This window comes from Rhinolophus hipposideros (assembly GCF_964194185.1).
Source record: "Rhinolophus hipposideros genome assembly, chromosome: 24".
In the NCBI taxonomy this organism is placed as follows: Eukaryota; Metazoa; Chordata; class Mammalia; order Chiroptera; family Rhinolophidae; genus Rhinolophus; species Rhinolophus hipposideros.
This window is the reverse complement of record NC_138070.1, coordinates 1,540,732-1,558,666: the sequence shown is the minus strand read 5'-3', so window position 1 is coordinate 1,558,666 and position 17,935 is coordinate 1,540,732. Positions and strand designations below refer to the sequence as shown.

General features: G+C 49.1%; 1 protein-coding gene across 1 annotated transcript in view; it reads right to left on the bottom strand.

Annotated features, from left to right (window-relative positions):
• Window positions 1-17,935, bottom strand: part of TMEM132D (transmembrane protein 132D) — a 429,533-nt gene that overhangs the window by 302,484 nt on the left and 109,114 nt on the right. The window contains exon 2 of the mRNA XM_081037657.1: window positions 11,467-12,355. Coding sequence (XP_080893783.1) covers window positions 11,467-12,355 — 889 coding nt within the window. The remainder of the gene's footprint in view (window positions 1-11,466; window positions 12,356-17,935) is intronic.

Genomic DNA, 17,935 nt, shown 5'->3' with positions numbered 1-17,935 from the left:
TTTGTTTAAAAGTCTTGGAACTCTTTCCAATGTTCCCCTCTCACTGGAGTGAGGCGATGCTAAAACCTTCTTTTGGCAAGAGACAGGACACAAACAAAGAAAAGGCAAACAATGAGAAAATGTACAAAACTATTGCTTCATAGTATTCCTAGCAAAGAGAGCAGACAAGCAAACATTCCCAGCCAGGAAAGAAACCTCCTGGGACCTTTCCATGTGAGGGGCTTGTATTACTCTGGGGGGAAGAGATGTAACTTCATAGCTCACTGGTGATCTTACTTTGGGGAATGGAATACAAGTGCTCCAGTCACCGGTAAAATGGTAGCTTCCAACAGGTTTCCCACGTGAAATTAAAAATGGGTGTTCATTTTAACAAATATGCATCCCAATAAATTACGGTGGGTGCGTTTTTAGATAGGAAGAAGTCAATATGGCCAGGACCCTGGCCAGGGAAGGCTTTCTCCCCACTCTCAGAAATCACAAGACTGGCTGTACACGCCAAGGAAAGAATGTTAACTACTGGTTAGATAGCAGTGGGAATGTAAGAAAGTGAGACAACAGCTAAAGTGGTAAGGGGCGCTTTATGGAAGAGATCAGACGTGGGGAAGGTGCTTAAGTATTTAAACAGCTTAAGAGCACAAGCATGGCAATGGCTAGAAAGGGTGTAGGGGGTAGGAAACCCCAAGTAAAAAAGATGAAATGCTGAGTAGACGTGTTGATAAAAAGAGCAGTCCACAGTGTAAAGGACGGGGGAAGGCACCAGTATTAGCTACTGAAACAAATGATAGTTTGTAAGTTTAGAAAAAAGGGCGGTTCATCTGACCTTGAGAAGAGAAAGGTGGAAAGCAAGGTGGAAAGCAAGCTACGTAGCAAACCCAGAGAGGTATGGTTGGTACTGTTTTAGCCACAGCCTGAGAGTGGACAATAGAGCCCTGGGAATGAGACCACAGCGGATTAAGGGTTAAAATCCGAGGAGCTGTGAAGGTTCGGGGCGCACTGCAGGCTGCCCAGGGCCCTCCGGGGGCTCCAGTATGGAATTCCTACCTCATGGTTATGACATGATAATGGGGGAGGGTACAGGAAAAGAAAGAGGTAGACAGAGAGTCAGGGTCAAGTCCCATTTTATCTACCTTTGAAGAGCAAGAATAAAAATCCCGAGGGATGTGAAGGAAACTGCCTCGCACCAAAGAAAGCAGCTGCTTCTGACCACGTGGCCTGGGCTCTTGTCCAAGGCCTACAGGTTCTGTCCAGCCATGTGACCAATGGCCTCTGGCCAACGGCACATGGGCGAAAGTGGCGTCCGTTTCCAGGGCTGTGCAAACTTCCCACGCAATCCCACACTCTCTACCCGCCAGAAAGACGGCCTTTATGTCCGACAGGTTGGCAGAGCTCCGGGACGACCTGGTCCCACATCCCGCATGGCAGGGGTCCCCCAGCACTGGACTCAGCATGAGCGGGAAGCACGCGTGTTGTGTCAGGCACCGGGGATGCAGGTGGAGAGATCGGCCCCAACTGATACAAGGAGGAAGGCTCTGAGTTAGCTACACCGGGAGCCTGAACCAGAGCCTGCGAACTCGAGAAGATGTGAAACGAGGCCACCTGGGTGAGGGCGACCTGTGGCTTCTCCCCCAGACACTAGTAAGGTCAGAGTTAGACACTAAAATGTGGGGCTAAAAGTCAGTATCGTTTCAGGCAATTCAGCCATTTCAAATGTTGGAGTTGGGGCAATTTTACGAATCCATTAACCACGCAAGCTACACGCATAGTACATACACATAGGTGTATGAAAAGGAACGTTTTGGAGCACGGGTGTATGAGTTCCCAGGCCTGCACAGAGTTCAGGCAGCCACCACCACAATCAGGATACGGAGCAGGTTCATTGCCCCCAAACTCCCTCCCGATTTCTTTTTGTGGTCAGACCATGAGGCCCTCCAGCCACGGTCCATGCTCTGTCCCTGCAGCCGGCCTCCTCCAGAAGGTCGCGGACATTCTGTGGCCTCCGTGGCGGGCTCAGAGCACTCAGCGAACTGCCTGAGAAACGACTGTGAAGGCGTGTTGGGGAGAGGGAGGAGCGACACACGTGGAGAGTGGTGGGGTCCGCTGCACGGGACCGGAATCCATTCTCGCCACTTCCGCACATGGGCGGAAAGTTCAACAGTAAAATGCTTTCCAGCTGTGAAAAAAATAACACCTCTTGTTTCCTCTAGTCTGTATATGAGCATAGCTGCTTGAAAGGAATCTACAGAAACCAAGGACCCCGGATGGACAAAAAGCTGGGCCTCATTCAGTCCAGGCCGACCAACCAGCCTGCTGTTATGCTCCCGTCCTTCCAGAAGGAAGAAGGAAGCAGTCAAAGCACCACACTGACAGCTTCCCAGGCTGCGTTTAGGGTTGGAATGTTTCCGGTGCTTAATAAGCCAAGAGGCAATGTTCTATTTCTCCAGCACCACCAACACCCACCCTTTGCTCCGGCCCAGGCTGACAACTCCTTCGGTTTCTGATTTGAAGGCTCAATAGAGCAGAAATAGGCCAGTTCGTTCTATACAATGGATCTTACCTAAGAGGAGAGAACTCTGCTGTAAAAACTGGCTGTGCCCCTTTCCCAAGGGGGCACAGGCCTGCCAGGTGAAAAGCCCTAACTTCAGACATGAGCAGTCACCGCTTCAGCCCCCTCGGACCACGCCTGCCAAGGGCCTGCAGAGGACATGAGGGGACATACGTCACTCCTCCCAGAGTGTGGAAAAGCAGAAGTGAAATAAATCTTCCTCAGACCAAGGGGAAAGGCACTGGGTGCTAGTTCTGCAGGCCCTGCGGAGCTGATGAAGGTTCTGGAAAGGGCCACGCTGGCCCTCCTGGCCAAGAGAATAGAGCAATTCACTTTAAAAACTGCGGCTTTTCACGCACTTACATTTTACTCTGATAGAGAATGTCAGAAACTTCATTTTCTTCCGAGAATGTGTATTTAGTGTCACCAAAGTAACCATTTTCAGACTTCTTCCAACAAATCGTCTCCGTAGTAGCACAATGAGTCTCTGGTTTGTATAATTCATACTAGCTTAAAAGGTACTTTCAGACTGAACTCAAACTCTATGTGTGTTTTATGTTTTAACCCTAAGTCATTTCCGTGCGGGGGAACTTCCCACACAGACAGTGGTGCTGCATTTTATCGTGTCAGAAGCAACATTACTGTGCCATTCTGGTTGCGTTCAGCATGGAAGGTTTATTCTCCCAACAGCATCTAGAAAGGGGGTACCATCCCTGTCTTCAGGCCAATGAGATATGCCACCAGCAAGAAAGGAGACCTGCCTGGAAAGCACAGAGCGGTGACGGAAGAAGTTAAATAGCGAAGAGCCAAAGCAGCTGTGAGAAACTGCATACAAACCTCACTGAAAATCATGGTGTTGTTAGAAAGGAAATATGGAATTCAACTAACATTTCATTCGGTGGTAAGAAGGAAAAGTTTCTGTAAGATAATGGTCGTAGCTGGGGGTGATGTGGGCCCTGAGGTGTCTGCAGTGCCTGCAAACATTTCTGGTTGTCACAACTGAAGGTGGAGGGGCGCTAATGGTAACTACCATGTTTCCCCCAAAATAAGACCGGGTCTTATGTTAATTTTTGCTCTAAAAGACGCATTAGGGCTTATGTTCAGGGGCTGTCATCCTGAAAAATCATGCTAGGGCTTACTTTCCGGTTAGGTCTTACTTTGGGGGAAACATGGTAGTGGGGAGAGGCCAAGATGCTGCTCGATATCCTATAACTCTTAGAACACCCCCTCGCGGCTCCCTTCCCCGCCCCCACGTGCCTGTGCGCACGCACGCACACACGCACGCGCGCGCGCATGCACACACACAATTATCCAGTCCACAGTGTCAGTGGTGCTGAGGTTGAGACCTGCGTTAGCACCAGAGCTGGAAGAACCTAACCACAGCGACTGAGATGCAGGCCATAGGTAAGACGTGGTCCCATTTCCACCTGGGCAAACCTGGGCTCTACCAACACGCGGACACTCTTAGGGCCATGAAATTTGTCATGATCTTTGGCTTTAAATTAATCAAAACGCTCAATCAACAGAGACGTACATCCATGCATGTGTCAGACACTGGGCGCTGTGGTTTCCAGAAGCTACCTGCTCACATGGAGCTTACGGGGGGGGGGGGGGACCAAAACGGTCAAAGCCCAATTCCCTGAACAGCTGCATTTCAGGAAGCTGTAAGTTCTGTTCAAAAACAAGTGAAAGCCAGGTCATGGGGGAAGGCAGGGATCACACTCCACATGGAGTAGTTTAAAAAGTCTACCAAATGTATTCGGGGATTATCTCTGTATCTGCATGTCTAACCGTCTCTCTATGTAACTACGCATCTATCTCTGTATCTATCTAACCACCTAGCCATCCATTCACCCACCCACCTTCCCATCCACCCATCTATCTCTCATCTATTAATCATCTATCTATCTTTCCATCCATCTCTGTGTCTGTCTGTATGTCTATCTGTCTCTCCATCCATCTATCCTATCCCATCTTTTCACTTCATTTTTTTTCACCTAATGTTTGGAAAACTGATGAACAGTTATATCATAATCTGTGACTACTATTATTATGTGACCATAAAATAACCAATGTTCCTTTAATGAGCCCTTTCGTGATTTGTAGATATTGTTCTATTATCTCCTGGCATTGAATGGCCTTGAATGTGACTGTGGAGAAGTCAGGCCTGAGCCTGACTTCTTCCCCTGGTAAGTGACAAGTGACTTGAGTTTTCCTTACCAAACGTTTTAAAATCTGGCACATATCCCTCCCCTCCCCGCCACACAAGTATATATAATATAAAGCATGAATGGAAATTAGATGTATGTGGTTTAAAGAAAAGAGTATATATCATACATGAACACTTTAAAAACCAATACTAAACACCCCCGTGTACTTAGCACCCAATGAAGAACTAGAATATGTTCATCATCTTTAAAGCCCCCTGCTTGTTCCTCCCCAGTAAATGCTACTCCTCTCCACGGAGACTTACTACCCTAAATTTTGTGTTCAGCTCCTTGTTTTTTATCGTTTTACCTAAATTAATGTATATGTCAATTATCCACAAACAGTGTTAATTTGATGCACATTTTTATCTTTATGTAAATGCATTTTTCTGTAAATTTCAATTAAATGTAGTATTACAGTTCAAAGATATAGGTATCAGATATAGGTATCATACTGATGTGTCTAGCTGTAACTGAGTCATTTTCATGAATGCACAGGTTTCCATTGTCAAATATATTTATCCATTACCCTCTCAATAGTCATTTGGGTTGTTTCTGTGTTGTTTCTAATTTGGGACAATTACAAACAGTGCTGCCGTGGAGGTTTCTGAGTGCCTTCTACTGAACAAGTACAAGAGTTTCTCTAGGTTATGTACGTCAGAAGTGGAAATACCAGGTCACAGTGTGTCACATCTTTGATACTACTGTGCAATTCCAAAGTATTTTCTAAGAAATTGTACCAAATTTCCCCCCACCACCAATAAATGAGGGTTTCCTTTGTTCCACAATCTCAACAACTCTTGATATCATCAGGCTGCCTAAAAATTGAAATTTCAATGTATTATGGTTTTAATTTGTTTTTCTCTCACTTCTCATGAGATAGAGTATCTTAATTCTTATCTTTATTGGCTACTTTGTGTTTCTCCTTCTGTGAAAGGCCTCGTCATATTTTTGTCCATTTTTCTATTTACTTACGTGCTTTGACTTATTGAATTCTAAGCATTTTAAAAAATATGTTCTGCATCCTAATTGTTGGTCTTATATGTTACAAGTACCTTCCCCAAATTGGCAGTTTTTGATTTCAAAAAAAGTAATTAGTTTTAGAATGTTGTCAACTGTGCCAACTTTCCCCTGTGGTCAGTGTTTTGGTATCTTGTTTAAGAAATCTGTTCTTCCCAGAGCGTATAAAGATACCCTTTAGTATTTCCTTCTCTATTGATTTCTTTTTTCCCTTTTGAATACCTAATTGATCTGAAATTGATGTCTCCAAGGGAATGGAGTCAAGATTTGATTCTTTTTCTCTCTTTTGGATAATCAATGTCCCAGGGCCAGTTTTCTCACTGATCTGCAATTTGCTGTTAGACAGTCTCCCGTGTGCACGGGGCTCTTTCTGTTTGTCATCCTATTTACTTATTGTGTCCCACCGTCATACTGTTGCATATCTATGACTTTTTAACTTTGAACCTTCCTCTGTGTAACAGACCGGTTCACTCTATGAATAGTTTCTTTCCAATAACTGTCATCTAGGTTAATGTTTTCAACTTGCAGGGGTGATTTTTCTCCCCCAGGAAACACTTGGTAATATCTGGGTACATTTTGGGGTCTAATATCTGGGGGTTTTCTAAGGGCGTCTGGTGGTCAGAAATGCTGCTAAACATCCGACAATGCACAGGACACCCCCAGAACAAAATATGATCTGATCCAGATGTCGACAATTTGAGGCTGAGAAACCCTGTCCTACTAGTGGATTATAACCCAAACTATAGAACAAATATCCAGACCCCTACTGAAATACACAAATGGTTGAATATATAAATAGATAAATGAGGGAGAACAAACAAGCGTCACCTGCAGAATTTCAAATAATTTATGGGGCTATGTCCCTCCCCTCCCCCAGGAGGTGGAATATATGTCATTGTCTACTCCATAACTGTGAGCTGTGTGAAATCACTTCCTCCCACAGGGTACAGTTACGGGAACAGGAAAAGGCAACTTCACAGGACAAACGAGAAATGCCACGCCAGCCACAGGGTCCCGTAAACATCAACAGTGACAGTTGTGTGCTGCCTTCACTAAGGGGATGAAAAGGGTAGTTTACCTCTGTGGTTTTCTCCTCCCAAGCCCACCACTTCAGTCTGATCAGGAGGAAAATATCAGACAAATCCCACGTGAGAAGCATTCTACAAAAGATCTGAGCTGTCAGTCTTAAATCTTTCAAGGTCATCAAAAAAAAATGTGTGAGAAATGGTCACCATCAACAGGAGCTTAGGAGACATGACGACTAGATGTATATGGTGTCTTGAACAGAAGGGGGCTTTGGGTAAAAACTAAGGGCATTTGAATCAAGTGTCGACTTGAGTTAATAATATTGGTGCATTAAGTGTGACAAAGGTACCATGCAACGTAAGACATTAGGAACAGGAAAACTAGCCACGAGGGGGTCTGTCCTGTACTGAGCTCACAACATTTTTGTAACTCCAAATCTATTCTAAAATAAAACATTTATTTCAAAAAGATGGAACCCCCTCCTTTCTCTGTTTACCTCTCACTCCATTCCCCATGGCACAAAATGCCATTAATCCCCCGAGATGACAGAGGGGACACAGTCCCAGGCACAGAGGTCGTGGGCATTTGTGGGTTTGGAGACCCCAACACCTTCGTCTCCCGGACAGCACCCCGTTTTCCTCTTGAGGGAAATATAATATGCCGTTTAGTGGGATGTGCTCTTAGCGAAAGGTCACCCCAACATCCCATGTCTCGCCTGAGAGCCACCCCGGGCCCCTCTCCTGGCCCTGGAGCAGACAGCAAGGAGGGAGGTGAGCCAGCGCGGGCTCCTCCAGTCTTTGTACATTTTGTGTGGGCAGCAAGAAGAGGAAAGTCGGGCAGGAATTCCCTGTGGTGGGGCGGGAGGAGCTGAGGGAGTAGCTGCCTCTCTCTCTCTCTCTCTCTCTCTCTCTCTCTCTCTCTCTCTCTCTCTCTCTCTTTCTCTCTCTCTCTCTCTCTCTCCACTCCCCACCCTCTCTGAGACTCTGCCCACTGCCAAGCCCAGTGACCGTGTCTCTTATTAATTCTTGAGACCCATGGTATACATCCAACAAACCCTTTACTTTTTCTTAAATTAGCCAGACTGGCATTGACGGCCTGAACTAAGAATAGTATTGAATACACGAGGCATATTTCACCTGAAATCGAGTGAAAACAGATCCTCGTCTAGGCCAAGCAGGTTCAAAGGCCACATTATCCAGTGAATTAAGCTCCGGGTTTGTCCCAAACAATCACATCAGCTCCTAATAAGCTGCAAATCTTCTGTAAAGCAGGGTTTTACAGAAGCTCCAGGACCATCTTTTGAGTTATCAGTCATAGGCCGGCTTTCCCTTTGTCAAATACTTTTACTCTACTCTCTTACTCTCCTTCATAGTTCTCAGCTTTGCAAAAATATCTGCTTGGTAATAATGCCTTCCCCAGAAATGACCTTCCATCTGACCAGTGCTAGGCACAGGTTCTCCACAGATTCATGGGCATTTAGCATTTAAAACTGCAGAGACCTCAGCAAAGTATTTGTATTCGTTAGTAATCAACAATTCACTCATTCATTCATTCATTCATTCAACCCATTTGAGAGTCTCTCTGACTTGGAGAAAAGACCCCATTCGTCTGAGTTCTGGGCCCCTGTTCCACACCTTCTCACTTCCCTGAGTGTCAGGGAACCAGCTGACACTATGCAAACACTTGGCTCCAGCCTCGCATTCAGATATAATGACCTGAACTCCTTTGAAATCGACCTTCTGTGGGAAAAAGGAACAGAGAATAAATAGGTGGGAGGATATGAAAGAAAGAGGACCAGTCTTTTCTTCCTCCAGACACATAATCAGTGATTAGGGACCCAGATGCTTCCGAAATGGCTCTCTGTGGGGGAGGAAAAGGGGCAGACGAACGGCGGTGGGAGCACGGAAGAAAGGGCCCACATGTGCCATGGATGCTGCCGGGTTCACTTGAAGGAAAACACTTTGTGAAATTAAAAGGCATCCTTAGATGTCTAAGGAATGAAAGCGTTTTGCCTTTCTCCTTTTGGAGAGGCCTGCTTTGGAAGACACAACCCACGGGAGAGAATTTATAAAATGACAAACAGCCGCATCTGGGTTTTTTTCTTCTTAAAGGTTAACACACACGTGTGTGCACACACACATGCATACAGGCACAAAGCAATTTTTAAAACTGTTCTTCCTGATAATTTGCACAACAAAACTTGGCCCCCAGAATGGACGCCACACCTGTGTGTTAGCTGTGGGGTCACCCTGAGGTCACAGGCACAAAAATTAGCGGGGATGTGGCAGGAGGCGCTCGACAAGCAAAGAACCTGTTATAGCTGCGGTGTCAGTCCTCACATTGGGCAGGCTCCCTCCTGTTGCTGGCACTTAATTGGATGCCCTCTCCATGCCAGCTGTCCTGAAGTGGGGATGGATATCCTGCTGGCACCTGACCTACAAGACACGAGCCCACCTCTGGAGAGTGTCACACTGTCAACACAGAGAGTGTAGAAACAAAAGTCGCAATTTCAGAGACAAGTACCCAAGGAGACACGGCTGACCCTTCGGAGTTATTCTATTACGGCAGATGGCAGATCGAGCAGACCCACAATAACGCCAGACATTGGGAAGCTATGCTCAATTAGTGTCAAATTGACTTCATTAGAAAAGATCTACAGTTTTATTATTTTCTAATTATGAGAATTCAGACTAAAGGCTAATCACATTGCCAGATCCAGCTTTACCTCCAGCTGTTTTCATAAACAGATAAGACTTGTGTGTAATTAGAGAATTTTCAGTATGCAGCAAGCACCTTATTAATGCAAGCTTTTAAAGAGACAGAAAGCGTACCGCCTTACCAAATTAAACAAATAAACACTCACTCATGAAAGATCTATTCACTATTGTCTTAACTGGAAAACTGGTTTTTTTCTTTACGAATTTCTAACCGGTGGGCTGTGAACAAAATATAGTTTTACTGTACATTCCAAATGTTCGAATCTTGGTCTTACAAGCAGAGCTACCACAGCCAGCGGCCTCACCTGTGCTTGTTTGTGAATTTGCAAAGATTGGGACCCCTCAGATGACATGGCTCAGCGAAGCCTCATCACAGCTCGCCGATGGCAGAGCCGTGCACAGGACTCTGCTGGACGTTTGCAGCAGGCAGTTGGCGGTCACCACATTCAGGCTTCCTGTGAAGTGTAACACCACACGTACAACGGCTGCCCCAAATTGCTGGGCGTGAGTATCACCTCTCGGAGAGTTAAGGCCCCAGGAAATTTTGAGTTTTAGCCCTGGGTCCAGGAATGCGACAACCAAGAGTTGGCACACAGAAAGGATGGCAGAGAGCGTGAACTCATGTGAGAATAACGCTTCCTTGATTCAAAACCTGTAGTTTCGAGCAGCAAACGTTCCTGCCTGTAAGCAGCCACCTGCACAGGGATATCACGTAAGACTACTGGACCAGGAAACTCAAAGCCCAAAGCTGGCGGCCCATGCCAAGGGCCTCTGAGCAGCCGACTCGGGTCTCAGCTCCAAAGGACAGAGGGACAGCGAACGAGACCTCAATCCACACATGTGTTTACACGCCTGAATCGCGGGGCTCTCTCTGCAGATGCTCTCAGTCCAAACCAAAGGCTACACCTGCCCAGAATTAGTTCAATCATTAGATTCAGATGGACAACCCCTGGCACTAGGTCACAATCAACAGACTGCAAAGTGTAAAACAGATGAGTCAAAGAACGATTCCTTTCTTAAACTCACCCACCCCTCAACAAAAGCTGAAAGCAATAAAGGAAGAAAGCTGCTACTACATGCGGATGGAGCGGGACAAGAGAACGGATCGTTATTGGGCGAACTTTTATACCCACATAGAAAACGTGTCATGTACCACAGCACTTCCATTTTCAAGGGTCACAACACAAGCTGTATCACATGGCACCTTCAGACCACGTTGCTGAGCTGTGTCACAACGCTGGACCATGTGTAGTGACCCAAAACACTTAGGCCAACCCGCTGTTGCAGTCAAACTTGTCTGTGCTTAAAACAAACAAGAAGAAACGAGGTGATGAAAATCCAGTCTCGCCAAGGCAAAGGGCACCTGTCACATGTTATATTCCAAACAGAAGACCAACCCATATCCTGAAGTGCACACTGCTGCTTTCAAAGGGCTCGTCTGCGGCATAGTCTTAGGTAAGATACTCCACAAACTCTGCTGTACGTCCCTCACACATCACGTTCTGTTACCCTTGGAACACCCAGTGCTATTTCCGAGAGAACCAACACCCGCACTTTGCGGTTGGTGTGACATCGGGCTTGGAACTCACGTGCTAGGAACACACTTGGACTCGTGGAGGCCACGTCCTGGGTCCCTCCTGACGCCTGCTGCCTCCCAGCTGCAGCCGTTTAAGCCCCGAGGCTCCCGGGGCCCTGCCTGAGGCCGCAGCACTCGTGACCCGGGTGTGGACCCCACGCTGCGCCCCGGAAGGAAGGCCCGCGTCTCCCCGTCCTGGCTCATCGGTGCCGGCCTCGACAGACTAGTCAGAGTGTCCCTGCCACCAAATTGACGACCAGATAGGTCTACGGGTCTGTCCATGTGGCCGCGAGCTCGGAGGCTGTGACACGGGGGTGTCCCCGGGCCCGGCTCACCCGCCCACGTGCCCGCACAGGCGCACGTTCCGCACTCACTCACCTCAGCGTGAACCGATCCTCCGTGGAGTTTCTAGAGACCGACACGGGAAAGGTGAGCACGTCGCCGCGCCGCGCCGTCGTGGGCAGGTAGTGCACGGCCACGGTGCCGTCCAGGCGCAGCTCGCGGAGCGGAGGCCGGCTGTGGGCCTGGTGCAGAAACACCGTCCCGATCCTCTGCAGGGACGGCCCCGACTCGTCCACGTCGCCGCGCCCGGTCCCCGCGCCGCCACTCGCCCGCGCGGGCCCCCGCGCACAGTCCCCGCGCTCGTCCCCCGCGTGCACCGCGTAGTAGAGCTGCACCGCGCTGCCCTCCGCGGGCTCGGCCGGCCTCTTCCTCCCGGCCAGCACGGCCGGGGCGCTGAACCAGCTGGACAGCAGCTGCAGCCGCGCCACGCACAGCCCCAGGTCCCCGCGCAGCCGGCAGCCGCCCCGCACCTCCCGGGTCTCCCGGAAGGCGAACACCCGCAGGCAGGGCAGCTGCTCCCCGGGGCTGCGCTCGGCCCAGTCTCGGCCCACGACGTGGAACAGAACCTGCACGGTGGGCCGGCCCGGGTAGACGCGGTCGCGCAGGATGTGGGCCTTCAGCTTCCAGCCGAGGGCAAAGTGGCCGGGGAAGCCGAAGGGGCCGGCGGGCAGCAGCAGGTCCCGGCCCAGCGCCTGCTGCGCGGAGAAGGGCCCGTAGCTGGCGTTGAGCACGGGCGGCCGCCGGGCCTTGTACACCAGGAAGGACTCCACGCGCGACTGCAGGCTGGAGTTGCGCATGACGTCCTGGTCGGCCTCCTTGAGGAAGAAGGACGCGTCGGCGTGCTGCACGCGGTAGGTCACCGGCAGGTAGGTGGGCAGCAGCGAGAAGCGCTGGACGCTCTCCAGGGCGCCGCGGCTCTGCGTCACTGTGGGGGCAACGGAGGAGCGCAGTTACCAACCGTCCCCACGCGCGCCGACGCCCCCTGCCCCGCTCTGCGCCAGGGGCCAGTCCTGCCTCCACGCGGCGACCTCACGTCCCTCACTAATTAAGGTCGGTCAACAACCCACGGGACAGGAGGCCGTGGCCCACCACGTTAGTGGGGCTGAAACACGGCCGGCGCCTGCTGAGGGGGAAAAAAGGTTCCAAACGTCATTTTGACAGTGTGCCTTCTGTCCTGTTAGAAAAACACAGACACAGGAATTACATAATGCAAGAACCAATTTGATGGGTGTTAGCAATGGGAACTACTGGCCCGGGGATCACTGACTGGGCAACGCCACTCATTCCAGGGGAGCCCTTCCTGTCGTCGGGACGTGTCACCACCCCTGGCCATTCTGCCCCACAAGCACCTCAGGCCCTGACACTCGTGCCAGCCGGTTTCAAAGGCCGCTGGGGACGCTTTTCCAAGCCACAATGCTCTCCTGAGACTGCAGTTCTCTGGGCAAGTGTCGTGAGCAGAGGAGAAAGCCAAGGGCTCAGACACAGGGGCCCTGTCCGAGGTTTGCTGCACGGAGCTCGACACAGAAGCCAGCCACTGAACTGCTTGCCCCTCATGGGCTGGTCCACAGAATGAGGTGCTGACCGCAGGGCCCAAGCCCACGTCTAGTTATGACAGCCAGGGAGCTACGTGTCTTTCCCTGACAATTGTGGACAAGGAGCCAGTCAGACACGTGCATTCGACATGAGCTTGTAGACGGCCCAGAGTGAAGAACCCTCTCAGGGCAATGGCACCACCAGCCCCAGGGCACACTGGGCCCCACCTCGGCCATCAGGGCTTGCGTGGGCCTGAACCTTTGCGACTGCCGAGGCATGAGCCACTCCAACTGCCCCCACTGCAACCAATGTGACACGGTTCAACCTCCCTCCCAATCGGGAACTTTGTTTCCAAAAATCGGGATATGGTAGATACCATCAGAGACTTGGTTCCTTAACAGGATTATATCTTTAAGCCTTTCTGGAAATCACTCAGGATCGATGTTTTCTGTAAGTTTGTATCGCCACATGTGAGTTTTCGTGAAAGCCTAAAGAATTGGCACTGAATTGTGCGCTCGTGTTCTGCATGGGAGCTTTCTCGAGTGTCCCTTCACTGGGTCCCGCCGCCCCCACCCGGTGCTTCCTGTGGCTGAACGGCTCTGGCTACACGGTCCATCGGTGCCCTTCCCTACATCCCACACTTGCCCCATCACTGGGCTTCATGCCCTGGGATGGTTCTCTTTGTGCTCCAGTGGCTTCTGTGCAAATGAGCAGGGGCGCCATAGGGACCTTTGCTCCATTTTAATAACAGTCCTTAGGAGCGCACCTGGCAAACACTCAGTACTCAGTAAATATTTGATCAATGCGTGAGCAAACGAATCAATGCATGAATAACACTTTTCATCTATTACAGAGCAGATTCTAGTTTTACATTAGGATTTTATGCTGTCTTCTCTGCTGCTGTCACTGCACAATTAGAACCCTGGATCTTTTTGTCCAGGGTTCTAAGAGCCCCATGGCATCTGAGTGACTTGGAACTAAAACAGGAGCCTCTCTATGGAACAGGATCCCTTAAAAGACCAACGTCAGTGACACAATGTCCCCCGATTCTTAAAAATACATCCTGGCAACAATTACCTTCAGCTGTCAACACGTCAGCTTGTCATTCATTCCAGAAACTGCCAAAACCAAGTTCCCAAGTTACAGGTAGTTACACATCAATCCTGACACTTTGCAGTCTCTGCCGAACCTCTGAGTGCTACTACTTGAGGACTTCAAACATAATTATTCAACCAATTACATATTGTAAGGGCAATGGCTCTGGGTCCTCTGAGTTAATTCCGGAAAGCAACAGGGGGTCACATTCGAAGTCATTTCTGACCTTTATTCCACAACTGGCCTGTGTGTCCCTTTGCTTGGTATCTGACCTAAATGTTGATTGCTTAAAAATGTTCCAAGTTGACCTAAAGCCAGTGTTTTTTTTTTTCCTTAACAAAATGACAAAAGTAGTGCCAATATTTTTCACAATGCACAGAATGGGCTAAGAAGTAAACCCATCATCCTCAAATTCCCAAAGGGGTGACTATTCTAATCTGAGAACGGCCATTCCACTTACCAACGGGGAAGGTGTCAAGTAAGAAGGAAGCTGTGTGCAATAAATCTCAGCTAATGACCCACTAAGAAAACATGTATCACATTTCATTTGGGCACCATGGCTTTCAACACTTATTGGCAGGAAATGGCATGTTGATATCTTTAAGGACCTCCACTGCCCCGGACACAATTTATATTAATTTGAACATTTTTGAAAAGATAATTTATCCCTACATACTACTTTTAAGGAATAGGGGGGAAATGGGAATTTGAGGACAGACCTTTCAGTCTTCCCCTGAGCGGACCCAAAAGCAATATCTAAGGGACTGTGCTAGCAGGTACAACATCTGTGTCCCATGGTGGGGAGAATTCCTGAGACGTTATGGGACTCAGACACTGCATGTAGAAAATGCTCCCTGAGCTGCCAGATGAAACACAGGCACCCACTGTGCTTGCATTTCCAATAAACAGAAATAGTGCATGGGGCACGGTCATAATAAAAACAAAAAGTACATTTGTTGTTTATCTGAAATTTGACTGTAACTGGGCACCCGGTATTAGTGATTGAATATGGCACCCCCAAGCATGTCATAGAAAGAAAGCCTAGTCAGCCCCGGGGGGATTCTCTGGAGGTGTCCACGAGTGAAGGCTGAGCAGGTCACCTGAGCTCGGAGCAGACCAAGCCACCAGTCACTCACCAAACACAACCTGTGTCCCCTGCTCTGCTGCTCCCTCGCTCTGTGCTATAATGCCCATGCTCCCAAAGCAAATATCTAGCAGGAAAATTGCCCTCTGTTCTAGAACATTCCCTTTAGGGCCTACACATCTAAGACGACCCCCCCATTCACCCCAGCCAATGGGACCTCCACACCTAGGCAGGATTTAGGCTCTATCTTTCTCCTTGGGTCTGTCGCAGATTCTGCTCAGCAGCGTGGGTAAGGGAGCTTATTTCCCCGCCAAATTCTTTACTTAATAATCACATTCCCTTTGTTCCCCCCGCTGTTCTCTGCACTAGAACAACGAGGGAATGTGGTACTCCTGGCAACCCCATGTGTTTGGGGCTGAGACGCAGAGAGGGTACGTGGCTTGCCTGAAGTCACACAAGTGGGAGGGACAAGACAAACCCAGCAGGCAGTCTGCTCCTCCCCCACTAGGCAATGGGACTCTTAAGGGGAGACTCAAGGATTCAGGCCTGTTCTGCTCATCTTTCCAGGTTACAACACGTTTCACCCAGAATGTGGAGTGGGTGCCAGTGCTTGGCAATCAGCAGGGGTACAGAGAAAAATGCATTTTTTGCATTGTGATTGGCCAGGCATCTCTCTTAATGAATCTGGGAAGCAATGCCACTCACCCACAAAGCCCGCGGCCCATGGTCACTATTGCTTAGGCGGACACTGAAGTAGGTCCTTTGTGGTGATGTGTCTATACCAGCTACACCAGTTACAGGCGTGGGGCTTCAAGGACGTGCCCCTGCTGCAAACGTGACAATGACACGTGACATGCCCCCAGGACCACGCACAGAGCGGGACACACTGGGGGGCTCAATGTGTGTTCTTTATGTATTTATGATTCTTTAAGTGACAAAACGTTTGCTCCAGAGAAACACACACATTCTTTGGGATCTGTCTCAATAAAGGGACACTTTTAGGGGACCTGGAGAAGAACTGTACCCTCTCCCTCCCCCACACACTGCACTTGGAATGTAGGAGGAAGGCCCCAAGGTGGGGACAGACTCACTCCTCCATACACATTGCTCGAGTGTGCGGCTAAAACACAGAAGTCAATTCAGAGATCAGAAGGGAATCTGTCTCCATTTCTCAGGCACATTTTCATACGTTGAATGATTCAGGAAACTGGTATTTGCCTGCAGCTTCCTGAAGGAGCATGACGCCCACGGTGGCAAATGCAGCCGCCCTCTGTGTTGCTTTCAGTGCGAGAAGCGCTCCAGCCTCAAGAATCCCTTGTGATGAGAAACGTGTTTGTTCAGAGCCTGTGCAGTTACCTTCGCCACGAGCTGCACGTCTGCCTTTATCTAGTCATTGTGTCATGCTGGCACGGAGATGGGCGCCAGGCACTGTCCTCGGTGCTGGGAGACCAGATTCAACGGGACACACGAGATCCCCCTCCTCGTGAAGGTGACATCCTGCTGAGGGGCACAGACTGAAGCACAAGTCAGGACAGGAGCCCACGTGATGCAACCTCATGCCTGAGTCAGTGCCGTGAAGAAGAAGGCAGGGTTAGAGGACTGAAAGCCAGCCAGGCAGCCAAGCAAGACAAAGACCTGACACAGGGAGGCTGAAAACAGCCCCACGTTGCCACACAGATTAGTCAAGGGGAGTCCTTGTGAGTCTGTGCATTTCACTAGCTAAACGCAAAAGCCGGAAATTAAATGGAAAACCAGCCAGTCCCATGAGGAATGTCAGCCCAGGCTGACTGAGGATAACTCTCGGTTGCAGGAGGTTTCGTGCTCTGCTGAATATTTATCAGCATCCCTGACCTCAACCCACTAGACGCCGGCAGAAGTCCCCTGCCCAGCGTGAAGACTGCTAATGTCTCCGGACATAACCTAACATCCCTCTGGGGCGAGCTGCCAGATAAACACAGGGCACCCATTTGAATCTGCATTTCAGAATAACAATGAGTTATTTTCTTAGCCAAAGTATGTCCCAAATATTGCATGGGGCATGCTTGGTGTATCTGAAAATCAAATTTAACCGGACATTCTGGAATTTAATGTGCTGTATCAGGCAACGCTAGTCGGGAGACAGAATCACGGCTACCCGAGAACCTCCACTCCTGTTTTACAATTTAAGACACCATATGTGTGTCTGCCACCTATGTATGTATGTATGTTTCTATGTGTGTATGCAGCCATGCCAGTCATGGGTAATATGTTGAAACGCCATCCAGACTGGCGAAGGCACAATTGGAACTGACCTTCCGGACAAGTGAGTGTGGAAGACCCTCCTAGATGGGAGCTAGGTCAGTGTCTGTTATGCCCATATTCTGAAAATAGAGACAAAAGTCATGCCACACTGAACATGACACATTTTTTTTACAGACTTGACAAAGCGTTTCCTAAACCCCAGCGAACGTGCCGTCCAGGGTGCTATTTCACAGGAGCTGATTGGACAACACCTAAGAGAAGTGTGGAACCCTCTTCTCTCTGCCGCACTCATTGCACGCCTCGCAACCGATTCTAGATACGAAAAAAAATAAGGAAAGTTGATATTAGAAGAATGTTCAGTGTAGTGTCAGGGTTAAAGTTAGAAAATTAGACACAAACTAAATATCCAATGAAAACTATATTGAACCACTGCAGTCCTATTAAAATGGCCAAAATCCAAAACACAGACAACACCAAATGCTGGCGAGTATGTAGAGCGACAGGAACCCTCAGTCATGGCTGGTGGGAGTGCAAAATGGTGCAGCCACTTTC